Below are 16,492 nucleotides of genomic sequence, written 5' to 3'. Positions count from 1 at the left end.
TATGATCCTGGCGTGATCACGGCTGATCGTTCAGTAATATTTTTTAAGGGCCTCATGTGTGCAAAGCAATCAGTTGTATGCAGCTTGGGGGAGTACAACATGACAATAGAACATACACATTCCCTGACCACGAACTTAGACCCTAGAGAGGGAGATGGAATTAATATAAATAAATGATATATCTATACAGAAGTGCTATAGGGCTGAAGGAGGAGTGACGAGTAAAGGGAGTGAGTCAGGGCGATTGAAAAAGGGAGTGAGAAAAGAGGAAACGGGGACTTCGTCAAGGAAGGCCTCTTGGAGGAGTTGTGCCTTCCATAAGATTTGAAGGTGAGGAGAGTAATTGTCTGACAGATGTGAAAAAAGAAGGAGTCCCAGGCGAGAGGCAAGATGTGGGCGACAGGTCAGTGGTGAGATAGATGAGATCAAGGTACACTGAGTAGGTTGGCATTAGAGGAGTGAAGTGTGCAGGCTGGGCTGTAGTAGAAGAGTCGTGAGGTGAGGTATGAGGATGCAAGGTGATTGACTGCTTTAAAGCCATTGGTGAAGAGTTTCTGTTTGATGCAGAGGTGGATGGGTAACTACCAGAGGTTCTTGAGGAGTAGGGAAACATGGACCAAATTTTTTTGTAGAAAAATGATCCGGGAAGCAGAATGCAGTATGGTGTGGAGTGGGAAGAGACAGGAGGTTGGGAGATCAGCAAGAGGTTGATAAAAGTAATCAAGGCGGGATAGGGTAAACGCCTGGGTTAACCTGGTAGCAATTTGGATAGAGTGGAAAGGGCAAATTTTAGTGATGTTGTGAAGGTTGAACCGAGAGGATTTAGTGAAAGGTTGTACGTGAGGGTTGAATGAGAGAGAGGAATCAAGGATATCGCCAAGGTTACAGCCTAGTGAGACGGGATGGATGGTGCTGCTGGCTGCAGTGATGGGGAGGGCAGGGCTCGAGTGGGAAGATGAGTTCTGTTTAGACATGTTAAGTTCGAGGTGATGGGAGGACATCCAGATAGAGAGGTCTTGAAAGCAGGAAGAAATGCAAGAAGAGAGGGAGAAGGATTAAGGCTGGAGATGGAGATTTGGGAATCATCCACATAGAGGCCGGAGTTGAAGCCATGGGAGTGAATGAGTTCTCCAAGGGAGTGGGTGTAGATGGAGAAAAGAAGGGGACCCAGAACTGAACTTTGAGAAACTCCCACAGTTAGGGAGGCAGAAGAAGAGCCCGCGAAAGGGAGTGAAAATGAACGGCCAGAGAAGTAGGAGGAAAAACAGGAGAGGACGGTGTCAGTGAAGCCAAGTAGGATAAAGTTTCCAGGAGAAGGGGGATTTCGACAGGTTCAAAGGCAGCCTTTTGAGGCTTTTATAAATGTCCAACACATTTCATTATGTCATTCCCAAACCACCTGCTTATTCAGATTTTTGAAATAGAAACTCAGCTATGATACCATGCCTTTGTAATGCTCTGTGTTTAGTCTTATCACTCTTTCCCTTCCCATAATCCCCCAAATCTAGTTAAAATTCTGCTGTTTTTTCATGGTCAGAATGAACAAAAATGGTTTTGGTAACAACAGGTGTCATTGGTCTTTGAAGGCGACTAGCCCATAACTTAGCAATTTGGTGACCAAGGGATGAGAGGAACAATGTGGTGTCCTGTGAGAGCATTGAAAATAGATGTATTATTGGTGTATTTTTATGAGACTAGGGCTCTGGATTTTTTTTTCTTTCAACTAATAGAAATGCTTTCTTTTCACAGGCCACTGAGGTGTTTAGCCAGACTCGCAGTGGAGAAAATGTGAAGATAACTATAACTTTAACTAATGAGCTACCGCCTACTTCACCAACTTGTTTGCAGTTTTACAACATTATTTTCAGAAGGTTTGTCGGTGGATTTTCTATCTTTGTGAGAAGGAAGTATTCCCTTTGGTGTATCAGTGACAGTTAAAGTATGTTTTGTTTTATACCATTGATAGAAATATTAAGTATCTATTGAGCACCCAATTGATCGATCAGTGGTATTTGAGTGCTTACTGTGCAGCACTTTACTAAACTCTTGGGAGCGTAAGGTAGAGTTGGTTTCCATAATCCCTGCCTTTGAGGAGCTTAGAATCTAACAAGGAGCTGTGCCTGCAGAACACGGTAGTAAGCGCTGGGGAAAAGTACAAGGATGATCATTCAGTCATATGGTCCCTGACCCCCTAGGGAATGGCCAATCTAAGATTGGGAGGAAAAAGGGACACGGGAGGCTGACGTGTGAGGATGGATTGAAATGATAAAAATAGGATCACCTAAGAAAAGAAGAATAACCACGAGGTACAGTGAGTAAAGGATCGGCTTTGTAGGTTCCTCACCGGTCACGCAGTCTAGACCCTTTTTTTTTTTTAATGATATTTGTTAAGCAATTAGTATGTGCCAAGCTCAGTTCTAGGCACTGGAGTAGATACAAGCTAACCAGTATGGACACAGTCCCTGTCCCACATGGGGCTCACAGTCTTAATCCCCATTTTATAGATGAGGTAACTGCGGCAAAGAGAAATGAAGTGGCGGCTCAAGGTCACACAGCAGACAGGCGGCAGAGCCGGGATTAGAACTCAGGTCCTCCCGTCACCCAGGCCCATGATCTTTCCATTAGACCATGCTGCTTCTCTACACCACTCCCATCGTTCAGGGTGGACTGCGATGTCTGCCCACCTGGAGCTAGTTTTGCCAGGGAGGACAGTCCTTGGGTGCTTTTAGGGGTGGGTGAGCATCTGAGGCCTCTCCCCTTCCTACCTGCCTGGAAAGCATAGATAACTTCCCTCTTCCCACCCTCCTCTCCCTTCCCCGGGTGGCATTCAGGGGGTTTGGGGGAATTGAAGCAGTGGAAGTCCTCAGGTTTAGGACCCCTCTGCTAAAGGCGGAGAAACAGCCGAAGCCATGTAGTCCTGCAGCTTTTCCTGCCAGAAAGGGCAGATCCCTTGCCTCACACTGGGGAGGGGAACTCTTCGGACATTTTGTTGAGTAGTTAACTTCATCGCTATCACCATCATCATCGACACAATTTATTGAACCCTCCTGCTTGCAAAGTACTATGCTAAGTGCTTAAGGGACATACCAAAGCAGTGTTCGGTGAGTACCTTGTTCTTAAGTTGTATACACTCTACAGGGGGAAGCTGAGTCAATATAAATCATTGAGTCAATATTGTCAGCGAAAGATATGTCACAGATGAATCGAATAACAGAAAAATATGCACACTTGAATTCAGAAGTCGTTGAGCGAATGGTAGGGAGGATTAAAGGGAATATTTACTGGAGAGCGGTGGCCGCTTTGGTGGCCTAGGGAAGACTTCTTGGATGAGGTGGGATTTTTGAGGAATTTAAAAATAGGGAGACCTATGGTCTGGTGATTAGTTGTATTTATTGAGCACTTACTATGTGCAGAGCATTGTACTAAGCCCTTGGGAGAGTACAGTATGACAATAGACACATTCCCTGCCCACAATGAGTTTAGAGGGAATAATAAATCCTGTGCTAACTAAAATATCTTAATGGCATAAGGTTTTCGATGTTTTAATTGAAAAACAAGAGGGCTATGTCAAACGTATCAGATGTTTTGAGGAAAATATTAACTTCACATTCATTCTTCAATTTGAAAAACAAATTTCAGGCTATCATCCTGTTTAAGATTTTGTCCAGAACATTTCTGCGGGATAAATACTGTTACAGTTTGATTGTTCTTTTAACTTTTAGGCTTTTGAAGATCATGAACCTGCAACAGATTGGACGCAATTATTACAATCCAAGTGACCCAATCAGCATTCCAAATCATAGGTTTGTAGAAGGTTAAAGACACTTTGCAGCATATAAGTAGAGGTTTCAATTTGTTTTGTGTTTGAATATTGATCTAAGTGTAAAAGAACTGTACTAAGTGCTTGGGAAAGGGCAGTACTACAGAATTAGCTGAAATGTTCTCTGCCCATTATGAGTTTAGAGATAACAGTCTAGACCCTAGAGTCTAGAGCTTTACAAAGAGTTTTAGGAATAAAATCAGTATAAATAAGCAGAAAAAGATTTGGTCATATGAATGTACATTTCTGTCTTAAGACCTGGATTGGAATATTTGTGGTTATTGTTTAGACTCTGCAAATAAATGGTAAATTAAAGGTTTATGATGATTACTGTAAATCAGTATGTTACCATTTGCTTTGAACAGACAATTCATCAAATAATGTACCAGTATATTCACTTATTTTATATTTGTTCATCAAAAGAATTTTTTCATAAAATAGTTATTTTAGGGTATCCTGGTTAGCTAGGTATTAACTTGGATATTAACTGCACCGGTCACTTATGTTGTTTTTTTATGATATTTGCTAAGCACTTACTATGTGCCAAAACTCTAACCTGATCAGCTTGTAACTACCCAGTTTTTGGTAGACAGTCTCTGTCCCATATGGGGCTCATAGTTTTAATCCCCATTTTACAAATATGGTAACTGAGGTGCAGAGAAATTAAATGACTTGCCAAAAGTTACAGAGCAGACAAGTAGCGGAGTTGGGATTAAAATCCAGGTCCTTCTGACTCCCAAGCCCCTGCCCTATCTTCTTGGACAGTTTTCCTGTAGTGAACCACTTTTGACACTCTTACTAATGTTTAAGAAGTTCTTATTTTCAATTGTACAGCTATCCTCCACTGTTAACTTTTTAGTCCCCCCCGCCCCCTTTTTCTTTGATAGCACTATTGGATTCTAATGACAGTTTTCCTTACCTCCTGAGATAACACTGTAGTCTACCTTGACTTAAATCATTTCCCTGCCCCTCCACTTCAGTCAAAATACTTTAAGGGAAAAGTGATTAAAACCCATTTCAATTCAGCGTAGATAATGGAATAGCTCTAGTATGTTAGCAAAAAGTATGTTTTGCTAAATAAGATGTAACAGCTAACACTTTGAAAAGTAAAAACTATTTTCAAGTATGTATACAAATCTTAATTAAATCATTCATTATTATTAGATAATTTGTAATGTAACTAATAGGTCTTATTTTAAAAATACATATTGTTTTGATCAGTTCTGGGGGGATCTTGGGAATACGTGAATGCACTTTTTGTTATTTTTTATAGGAAATGACTTTAAGCAGTTCTGGGGTTAACACTTTTCGTGGAACCACTTAACAAAAGTATAGCAGTAGTTCAACAAAATTCTGGGAAAGAATGCATGTAGAGAGATAGGAAAGCACAATGCCATTGCTCGGTTAAACCATCAGTCAATCCAGCCCAAGAGTGTTTTGCCAACAGTGGATTGATGGATTTTTGTTTCTCCTCACATTCAGTTCTAGTAGGTGGGGATGTATCTAACTATCCAGCATCTCCAAATTACATACTAACCCATTACGAATCTTCATCCTTGAATAATTTAAACCCTCTTTAAATTTAAATACGTTTATGACTGTTATGAGACTGCTAGGATTTATGTATTTAAATATTTTAGGAAGCCCAAATTATAATGTACATATTGCAATTTTACCAATAGATCTCTTTAATTCTCTGTGACAGGCTGGTGATTTGGCCAGGTTTCACTACTTCTATTCTTCAATACGAGAATAATATTATGCTGTGTACTGATGTGAGCCATAAAGTTCTCCGAAGTGAAACTGTGTTGGATTTCATGTATACCATATATAATCAATCTGGAGATCGTAGATTTCAAGAACAAGTTTCCAAGGAATTAGTAGGATTGATTGTTCTGACAAAGTAAGAGGAAACTCGATTTTTTTCCCCCTATCACTTTTTCTAAATTCTCTCCATTCATTTGTTTTATTATAAAAAGTACAGATGTTACTCTTCGTACTACTTCATTGCAAAGGACCCAAAATGACGAGTTGAATTTTAGAGCTTGGACGCATGGGAGGCACAACTTTGGTGTATTAGTAATGTGAAAGTTTGAAAAGGACCTGACCCATTAGTGGATCTATACTCTGGTACAAACAGTTCTTCCTAAAGGCACACTTCTGTGGATACCTTGCATTCCCCTAAAGCTCTTTAGAAAATCTGTCCTAGCATGGGTTAGTACTTTTTCCATCCCAGAACTACCTTCCTAGAGCAGACCTTTAGAAATCTGCCTCCCTCCTACTTAGAATATACTGTAAGCTCAGTTTACAGTAATGAAATAATAATCAATCAATAAATGGTATTTGAACGCTTATTATGTGCAGAGCAATGTCCTAATAAGCACTTGGGAGAGTACAGTGCACCAGAATTAACAGATATATATATATATATATATGTATATATATATATATATGTATGTATATACATATATATATATATTTATGGAAATAACTAAAAGGAACTACAGTAATGATGTTCCTGTGTTTCTCTTTGGATTTTAAAAGGCACTTTGTATATTTTTGGAATTTTATGAACTGTTCCCACTGAGATTTCACTTATACTATTTCATTCACTTGGTAAAATGTCCAGTTGGCCTCAAATACGCTCCTGGAAAGTAGTCCTGAGTGGAATGTTAATTCAGATCTCATTTCTATAGAGCTGAATATTATTTCTGAATTATTTTAACCCTTCCATGTTTTCACAGGTATAACAATAAAACCTATAGAGTTGATGACATTGATTGGGAGCAAAATCCAAAGAGCACCTTTAAAAAAGCAGATGGCTCTGAAATCAGCTTTTTAGAGTACTACAGAATGGTATGAAGTAGATGAGTATTTTTTTTAACCTTGAATTGTGGAATTTCCCAAGTGCTAGCTGCTTTCAAAGTGTCTGAAGAGCATATTTATTGGTACATTTTGTTATCAGAGTTTTAAGACAAATGCCTATTAGGATGCTCAGGAAAATATACAAAATTGTGAAAAATATATAATTATAATGTGGAAGGTGTAGATTTTATGCCCGGATATTCACCAGCGTTTGGTGGATTCGCCAACGGTTAATGTTTTGTATTTCTTTCCCTTTGGTTCTTTTTCTCCCTCTTCCCTCCACCCCCCGGATCACCACAGAGTATTCAGATTAACCACTCCTTTGATCTCTTAGAACATTTGAGAAAAAGTAAATGATTATTCACCTCTAATAAAAGTGCTTTAAAGGAGTATGCTTGCTTATGGGTTTTGAAATGGTCTCTCTAGGATTGGTAATAGTAATACCATAGTATTAGTAATAGTATTTACTTAGCATATACTCTTGCTCAAAGCACTATATAATCAGCACTGTTAAAAAAAACACACGGTGAGAATTAGACATAGTTTATTATTCACCTCTAATAAAAGTGCTTTAAAGGAGTATGCTTGCTTATGGGTTTTGAAATGGTCTCTCTAGGATTGGTAATAGTATTTACTTAGCATATACTCTTGCTCAAAGCACTATATAATCAGCACTGTTAAAAAAAACACACGGTGAGAATTAGACATAGTTCCTGACCCTCAAGGGGCTCACAATCCAAAAATAAGCTGGGAGAGAGGGCACTGGCAGCAGACGTACAAAGAAGGATAAACTAAGAGAAAACAGAGGAAGCACACCAGAAAAGAAAAAGATAAAGTTCAATACAAGAAAATAAAAACAAAAAGAGCTTTAGGTTACCATAACCTGAACAATTTCAGACTGTTCGTGACTGGCTCAGTCACAGCCGTTGCCCCGGTAACCACTGGAGGTTCAGTAACTGGTGTCCCAACGTGGAAGCGATATTGCTGCCGCTTAGTCTTTCCTGCTGGCCCAGGGCAAATCGGGAGCAAGGCCACAGTATTATAACTCAGAGGACGGTGGTGGTGTTTTCTGACCGGATGAATAACTTGCCGGTCTTGTGGATTGGGAGGCCAAGGCAGTGGGGCCGCTGGTGTTCTGTGGTAGGGGCAGCTATGGCGTCTCAAAGGCACACCTGTCGCTCTTATCCAAATAAAGGCCAAATCGAAATAAACCTATGTATCCACACCTGTGTTTATTGGGCCCGTCAGATGGTATTTCTGTCTTTCCCAGGAAAGTTCACAGATACAAAGGTAAGATAACTATTAGGACTCAGATAATGTAGGAATTAAAACATTTAAAGTGGCCTTCAGTTTCCTTTGGGAGCAGGTCAAATACTAGTGCAGTTTCTAGTATTGTCTCAACCGTAATCGATCAGTGATATTTATTGAGTGCTTAGTCTGAGCAGAGCACTCTGCTAAGCATTTGGGAAAGTACAGTGGAGTTGGTAAAAACAGTCTCTGCCCATAAAGGAGCTTACAAGTCAAGAGGGGGAGGCAGACGTAAAAATGAATTCTAGGGGAAGTGGCATGCTGCGAGTCCGAGGATGGGGTGAATATCGAGTGTTTAAGTGGTACAATCCAAGTGCCTAGGTGATGCGGCGGGGAGGGCAGGCAAGGGAAATCCAATAGCACTGTGCAGAGCAGTGTATTAATTGATTGGTATAGTACAGTAGTAGACACGATCTGACCCAGTGCTTGGCATATAGTAAACACTTAATTACCACATGATCCCTGGCCTGGGGAATTTCACAATCCAGAGTGGGAGTCGGACACTTAGCTAAGTTATGGTTTGGGAGGAAATGGAATATATAGGATATGTACGTAAGTGCACTAAGGCTTGTACTTCAGTACTTAAGTGACTTGGTATAGTTGGGGGATGTAAATTGGAAACTACTAGAGATTAAACTCCAAAGGTCACATAGAGAAAATGTGATTTCAGAAAGGCTTTGACAATGGGTAGAGCCACTGGCCTGTTAGTTGGGAGGGAGAATATGAGCAATAGGCCTGTGGTAGAGGTGAGACCGAGGCACAGTGAGTAGGTTAATTTGAGAGGAATGACGAGGGAGAACTGATGTTTAGTGGGAGAAGAGTGCATAGGTAGGAGGGTATGTGCTTATTGGAGTGTCTTGCAGGTAATAGGCAAGAGTTTCTTGTTTGATGCGGTGATGGATTTATAACCATTGGAGGTTTTAGAGAAATGGGGAAGATGTGGGCAGAAGAGGGTTTTAGATAAATGATCCAAGCAGCAGAGTGAAGTATAGACTTGGTGGATGGGAGATCAGAGAGGAGACTGAGCCAATAAGCCAGGGTATGATTAGTGGCTGGACCAGTTTGGTGGTCATTTGGGTGGATTCTGGAGATGAATGGTATGAAGATATTGCAGGATTTGGTGACTGACTGAATCTGTGAGTCGAAGGAGAGAAGTCAAGGATAATGCCAGGCTTATGGGCTTGGAAGACGGGAAGGATGATGGTGGTGTTACCTGATGGGGAAAATAAAGGGGAGGAGAGAATTTTGGGGGACAGATGAGTTCAGTTTTGGATGTGTTGAGCTTAAGTGCCGGGGGGACATCCAGGTAGATATGACCAGTAAGTAATTTATGACCAGTAATATAAGAGCTGTATTTATGTCAAAGCCGTAGGCTAGTTACTAAAGGCGTGTGTTATTTATGGTAAAGGCAGACTTTTGCTTTTGTTGTGCAGCAATACAACCAAGAAATTACTGATTTGAAACAGCCAGTTTTAGTTAGCCAGCCTAAGCGGAGGAGGGGACCTGGTGGTGCTTTACCGGGACCTGCATTACTCATCCCTGAGCTCTGCTACCTTACAGGTATTGTTCAATTTTCTGCTACATTGACAAGAGAAGGATAGATTCTATCGATGAATTTCCTTAAGTAATTTTCTGTAGAACCTCTACTGCAAACAATATGACACTCACTATTTACTGATTTATTTCAGTTTCCACAGGTTTGCCTCTTGTGGTTTGTTGATTTTTTTTTATCCCTTCAGCATTTCCTCTGCCGACTCCTCAGTTTACTTCATATTTTCCCTATTGGCTTCAGCTTTTTTTTTTTTAAATCCTAGTAAATTTTTACCTTTTTGACCTGTCTTTAAATATTTTATTTCATAGGCCTAACCGATAAAATGCGAAGTGATTTTACAGTGATGAAAGATTTGGCTGTTCACACAAGATTAACTCCTGAACAAAGGCAACGTGAAGTAGGAAGGCTGATTGACTACATTCATAAGTAAGTTATTGCTACCAGGGCAATCGACTTATTATTATTATTTTGGTATTTGTTTAGCGCTTACTATGTGCCAAGGACTGTTCTTAGCACTGGGGTAGATGCAAGGTAATCAGGTTGTCCCACATGGGGTTCACGATCTTAATTTTACATTTTACAGATGAGGTAACTGAGGCACAGAGAAGTTAAGCAGCTTGCCCAAGGTCACACAACAGACAAGGGGCAGAGCCAGGATTAGAACCCACGGCCTCTGATTTCCAAGCCCGGGCTCTTTCCTCTAAGCTAAGCTGCTTCTTGCTGGCCAGTGGCACCAAAGCTCAGCATTGATCCTTTGGCTGTCACTGGGTCCTACAGTTAAAAACCTTTGCTTGTACTTGAAATCTGCGTGGGCTTGTGCTTCTCAAAAGGTTGCCCCCCCGCCAGGCTACTCAGCTTGTTACCCACTGGGTCACAGTAGTAACATGATGACTAGCCGGGATGAGGGAGTGTGAGTTGCTCTGTGCAAACCACTCTCACTATAATCAATAGCTTCATGCAGGATCTCATTCTTGAAGTCCCAGGACCTGACTCTTGTCCTTTGAATGGGTAGCGTTTAGCTTTATTATTTAGAGGGCACTTTGAAGAGGATTTCTTGACATTTGTCCACGGCTAAATGTATTTGGGTTTTAAGTGTTGCTAGACATAAAAATGGGTTGACATCCCAGTGCATTCACTAAATATTGGCAAGCAGTGCGGCCTACTGGATGAACACGTGGGTTCTAAACCCGGCCCCGCCACTTGTCTCCTGGGTGACCTTGAGGAGTCACTTCTCTATGCCTCACTTATCTCATGTAAAATGGCGATTTAGACTTTGAGTCCCATGTGGGATGTGGACGATATCCAACTTGATTAGCTTGTATCTACCCCAGGGCTTAGAGTGGTGCTTGACGCATAGTAAGTGCTTAACATACACCATCATCATCATTATTAGGTTTTTAATTGTCAGTCAGTGCTATTTATTGAGCACTGTGTGGTTAACACTGTATAATTGCTTGGGAGAGAACAGTACAATAGAATTGGTAGATGTGATCCCTGCCCACAAAGAGCTTACAGTCTAGAGCCCTATCATCTTTGTATGGTCTTATTTGAAGGAAGAAGTCAAGGTGTTCTAGAATTAAACTTGAACAGTGTGGGAGGTGAAATAGTGAGAGACTTAAGAGACTCACACAACTCAAGTAATGCTTTGCCATACTTTTAGGAATCCCAATCTTAATAATGCCACCGTGCAAGATTTAAATATGTTTTAACTAGAGAATATTCAGATTCTGTGATGTCTTAAGCATTAGTAACCTGTGAATTTGATTAGTTTGTGCTTTTCCCCTTCAGTTTCTAAACTTTTACTCAAATCTAAATTAACAGAGACGACAATGTTCAAAAGGAGCTTCGAGACTGGGGCTTAAGTTTTGACTCTAATTTACTGGCCTTCTCGGGAAGAATTATGCAAACAGAGAAGATCATCCAATCAGGAAAAACCGTGAGACAGTTTCTTAAATTAAGTCTTTATAAATTATGTCACTTCCACAGTAATGGAAGTAGAACCTAATTCAGCTCTGCAGGTAAGAGAAATGAAAAATCCTGCAAATTTAGAAGCCTGCTCTCTCATTATTCACTGTGAACTGAACAGTTAAAGAAAGGAACCCCCCCCCCCCCCGAAAATTTAATAGGAATTATCATAGGATCTTGTCATGGGTAAGTGGTCTGAAAGACTGACTACTGTAGTTTATCAGACATTGGTATCTTGAAAAATCTTTGGCTGTCAGTTTTATATTCTAGGCTTATAGAGGAAAATGACAAAGTTAATTTAGGTGCAGTTCTGTAGCATTAGCAGTGCTTAAGTTCCACTTGTAAAAATCCACCATAAGCTTATTGTTTCAAGCGCTTCTATTTACCCATATCTTGTGTGGTAGAGTATAGTGTTTTCATAATTGTATTTTTGAACTTTTATATCCAGTTTGACTACAATCCAGCACTTGCAGATTGGTCGAAAGAAACAAGGGGTGCACCTTTAATTAGTGTTAAACCACTGGACAATTGGCTGTTGATCTATACAAGGAGAAATTATGATGCTGCCAATTCCCTAATTCAGAATCTCTTTAAAGTTACACCTGCAATGGGAATACAAATGAAAAAAGCAATAATGTAAGTACCGTGTGGTTCCATTCAATCCGTAGAGGTCTGCTGGGGTTGGTGGCAGGGAACTCATTGGTGGCTTCAGTTAAGCCAGAGGTACCCAGTTTTGGATGCATCTATAAAACGGGTCTTGCCGAAGATATCTTAATTGGAAAAATAGTTGTAAGTGGTAAATTTGTTGCAAGGTAATTAAACTTGCACTGATGTGTGGGTGATGGTTTGTTTTTATTAATAATAATAATAATAATGATAATTATGGTACTTGTTAAGTGCTATGTGTCAAGCATTCTTCTAAGCTCTGAGATAGATACAAGAGAATCAAGTTGTCCCACGTGGAGCTCAGTCTTAATCCCCATTTTACATGTGAGGTAACTGAGGCACAGAGAAGTTAAATGGCTTGTCCAAGGTCACACAGCAGACAAGTGGCAGAGCAGGGATTAAAACCCTCATCCTCTGACTCCCAAGGCCGTGCTCTTCCCACTAAGCCACGCGACTTAGCCAGATCTGACCGGGAATTAAATGTTTCTTCCATTTGATTACTATTCTAGAGATAATCGGTCAACTTTAACCATTTGGTAGTTCCTGCCGTGATAGAATTTTTAGCTCTTGATGTAGAGGAGATTTTTCAGTGGGTGAATCAGTCCCTCGGTGGTATTTATTAAAAGTTTTCTGTCTGTAAGAAAGCTGTGTGCACTGTTTTAAGCTCTTGGGAGACTACAATAAAACAGATGGTAGACAAATTCCTTGCCTACAAGGAGCTTACAGTCATAGAGGTGGACACAACCATTAAAATAAAGTGCAGATATGTACATATGTGCTGCAAGGCTGAGGGTGGAGTGAATATCAAGTTCTTAAAGGGTATCGATCCAAGTGAATAGGCAGTGGAAAAGGGAAGAGGGGGGGAAATGGGGGCCTAAGTCAAGGAAGGCCCCTTAATAAGGCTCTGAAGGTGGGGAGAGTGGTCGTCTGTTGGTTATGAAGGGGGAGGAAGCTTCAGGCCAGAGGGACGACATGGGCAAGGGGTCTGCAGTGAGATGGATGAAACTGAGCTTCACAGAACAGCTTGGCATTTAGAGGAGCGAAGTGTGCCGGCTGGATTTTAGCAGGAAATCAGCAAGGTAAGGTCGGGAGGGGGTGAGCTGATGGAGTGCTTTAAAGCCGAAGGAAAGGAGTTGCTCTTTTTATGTGGAGTGGATGGGCGACCGCTGGAGGGTCTTGAGGAGTGGGGAGATCGGGACGGAGCGGTTCATTTAGAAAAGTGATCCAGGCAGTAGGGTGACGGGCGAACTGGAGTGGGATGTTGAGTGCTTTTGAATGCTTCTCACTTTGTCAAGGCACGCAGTAACATAGCAGGAACACCGCTAATATTATCGGACAAAATGCGATATCAGATGAAGTCGAGTGGAAATCTGGGAGTGTGTAGATAAATTGAGCGGGCTGGGCAGATGCTGATATCAGCTTTGTGAGAGAACCACCTGGTGATGAGTCGATCTATCATATTTATTGAGCGCTTCCTGTACGCAGAGCGTTGTACTGTCTGCTTGGGAGAATTCAATATAACAGGATTGGTAGACATGTTGTCTGCCCGCAAAGAAGCATCATGGCCTAGTGAATAGAGCACTGGCCTGGGAGACAGAAGGATCTGGATTCTAATCCCGGTTTTTCCACAAGTCTGTGTATGACCTTGGGCAAGTCACTTAACTTCTCTGTGCCTCAGTTACCTCATCTGTAAGCGTGGGCTTTAATGCTGGGAGCTCCAAGCAGCACATGGACTGTGTCCAACCTGGTTAGTTTGCATCTCTCCCAGCGTTTAGTACAGTGCCTGGTAGATAGTAAACGCTTAATGAATGCCATAAAAAAGGCATTTACAGTCTCGAGGGATCTGCCGGTACTCTCATATCCTAGAGCTACTGGAAGGGGAAATGGTAGCCTCTTGGAAAGTGCAGTGGTGGCCCATGGATAATAATGTTGATATTTGTTAAGCACTTACTATGTGCAGAGCACTGTTCTAAGCGCTGGGGTAGACACAGGGGAATCAGGTTGTCCCACGTGGGGCTCACAGTCTTAATCCCCATTTTACAGATGAGGTAACTGAGGCACAGAGAAGTTATAGGGCCCGGGGGATGGTTCCAGATACTCCTGTGTGTGGAGGTAGTGGAGGAAAGAACCTGGGCACAACAGTGTTGATCGAGCTCCAAGGCTGGGCCTGACCTGGCATGCCTTGGAAACTCTAAATATTTCTTTCTAGGCCTCTGTGATTTTAAAAGATGGTTCTCTGAGATTATCCAGATTACCCCCCCACTCCCCAGTTTGCCATGGGGTTTAGCTAGTCCTTAGCAAGTCTTACTGTCTGCAGAGTTGTGCTAAATCTTGAATGCTTTTTGGGGTGTTGATGGTGTTCCCCATTTATTAATTGCTTAATTACATTTTAGTGTCCCTTTACGGTAGATTTAAAACACAGCCCAGTTACATGGGAAAACGATATAATTCATGAAATATTTAACGTAGATCTTCTCTCTTCAGTTTTGGGTTTCAAAATTAACATTTAGTCAAATCAAATGTTACTTAATTGTCACTTGGTTAAATTTTCTGACAGTCTATTCCTTTTCTAGGATTGAAGTGGATGACAGAACTGAAGCTTACCTGAGAGTCTTACAACAAAAGGTTACCTCAGATACTCAGATAGTGAGTATGCTGTTTTGAGTATTTTGGCATTTCAGTGACTTTAGGATTAATATGCCCGTTTCAAATATTTCATATGTGGGCTTTATAAGATTATACATCTTTTTATGATTCTGCTCTTTTAACTAATCTGAGATTTAGAAAAAATAGATCAGTTCTAATTCTTTATCCCTGAGTAGTTTTGTTTAACTGGCTAATATTTACATTTGGTTACTAGTTATGGTGTAGAATTTTTCACCTGCTTTAAATTAATTTAGTAATAATAATATTGTGGTATTTGTGAAGTGCTTACTATGTGCCAGGCACTGTACCAAGCGCTGGGGTGGAGACAAGCAAATTGGATTGGATACAGTTCCTGTCCCACACGGGTTCACTGTCTCAATCCCTATTTTACAATTGAGGTAACTGAGGCCCAGTGAAGTGCCTTGTGCAAAGCCACACAGCAGACAAGAGGCGGAGCCGGAATTAGAACCCATGACCTTCTGACTCCCAGGCTCTTTCTACTACGCCAAGCTACTTATGGCATATACATACTTGATCAGTATTGGCACATTCATTTGCAGTGAATTCTTTTAACTTCTAGCTGGAGATGTCAATGAATAAAATTGTTGTTAATGAGAAAATCCACACAGTCGCAATCTCTGCGAATGTCACTGTCCCGTCCTATCCTCTGAAGTTAGTCCTCTAAATGCATAATCAGCTGGGATTTATTTCTCTTTAAAGGTAGTTTGCCTTTTGTCCAGTAATCGGAAGGACAAATACGATGCTATCAAGAAATACTTGTGTACGGACTGTCCCACGCCAAGTCAGTGTGTGGTCGCTCGCACCTTAGGCAAACCACAGACTGTGATGGCCATTGCGACAAAAATTGCTCTTCAGATGAATTGCAAGATGGGAGGAGAGCTCTGGAGTGTGGAAATTCCTGTAAGTTCCAGACTTTCTTGAGCTGTCCATGTTTGTTATGTTCAGTTAACGTTTCAGGCCAGAGAAACCTTGGGGGTTTTATGTGTAAGTACCTCTTGGAAGCAATCATGGTGCTTCTCGAAAATTTTTGAGGTAGTTTTGGCAGATATTTTATACCTGGGGAAACTGAGAACCAGAAAAGTTAACTTATAAGAAATTATAAATTAAGTTTGTGTCTATCAATCTAGGCTTCAATTCTCAGGGAAGTGTTCTTTTCCACTCATTCATTCTTTCATTTGTATTTATTGAGTGCAGAGCACTGTACTAAGCCCTTGGAAAGTCCAATTCAGCAACAGATAGAGGCAATCGCTACCCAACAACGGGCTCTAACAAATGTGTTTATGGAAGCTGAAGGAAAGAACCCGGGCACCAGTTACCAAAAGCTGGATAACTGGCAGAATATGCTGAATAAAAGGCAATTTTAAAACCGTAAAGTTTTAAAAAGAGAAGTGTTCTGCCAAAAGTGAAACTGAGGATTTCACTTAGGATTATGAATGGAGCCATACAGAATGATTGAATTCTGGAATTTTAAATAACTAAGCCCTTATGGTTGCACTTAACCAATATATTGTAGTATGTATTTCACTTCAAACTGCAAGACCAAATAATCGTAAAGCCTCTTGTAGTGGATGAAATACTACAGTGGTTCCTTGTACTGTTGAAGCAAATGGTTTCTTAATTGTTGACCTCAGAAAATGAAGGTGTTTTAT

At 40.9% G+C, this 16,492-nt stretch overlaps 1 protein-coding gene across 2 annotated transcripts in view; it reads left to right on the top strand.

The window, feature by feature from the left end:
- Positions 1 to 16,492, top strand: part of PIWIL1 (piwi like RNA-mediated gene silencing 1) — a 33,091-nt gene that overhangs the window by 9,884 nt on the left and 6,715 nt on the right. For both annotated transcript variants that reach the window (XM_029058526.2, XM_029058527.2), the window contains exons 7-16: positions 1,750 to 1,871; positions 3,723 to 3,803; positions 5,526 to 5,723; positions 6,565 to 6,676; positions 9,427 to 9,553; positions 9,854 to 9,971; positions 11,367 to 11,481; positions 11,959 to 12,146; positions 14,750 to 14,822; positions 15,543 to 15,743. In XM_029058526.2, coding sequence (XP_028914359.1) covers positions 1,750 to 1,871; positions 3,723 to 3,803; positions 5,526 to 5,723; positions 6,565 to 6,676; positions 9,427 to 9,553; positions 9,854 to 9,971; positions 11,367 to 11,481; positions 11,959 to 12,146; positions 14,750 to 14,822; positions 15,543 to 15,743 — 1,335 coding nt within the window. The remainder of the gene's footprint in view (positions 1 to 1,749; positions 1,872 to 3,722; positions 3,804 to 5,525; positions 5,724 to 6,564; positions 6,677 to 9,426; positions 9,554 to 9,853; positions 9,972 to 11,366; positions 11,482 to 11,958; positions 12,147 to 14,749; positions 14,823 to 15,542; positions 15,744 to 16,492) is intronic.

The sequence above is a fragment of the Ornithorhynchus anatinus genome, chromosome 2 (assembly GCF_004115215.2).
Source record: "Ornithorhynchus anatinus isolate Pmale09 chromosome 2, mOrnAna1.pri.v4, whole genome shotgun sequence".
In the NCBI taxonomy this organism is placed as follows: domain Eukaryota; kingdom Metazoa; phylum Chordata; class Mammalia; order Monotremata; family Ornithorhynchidae; genus Ornithorhynchus; species Ornithorhynchus anatinus.
Note: the sequence above shows the minus strand (reverse complement) of the source record. Positions and strands in the feature narration are given on the sequence as shown.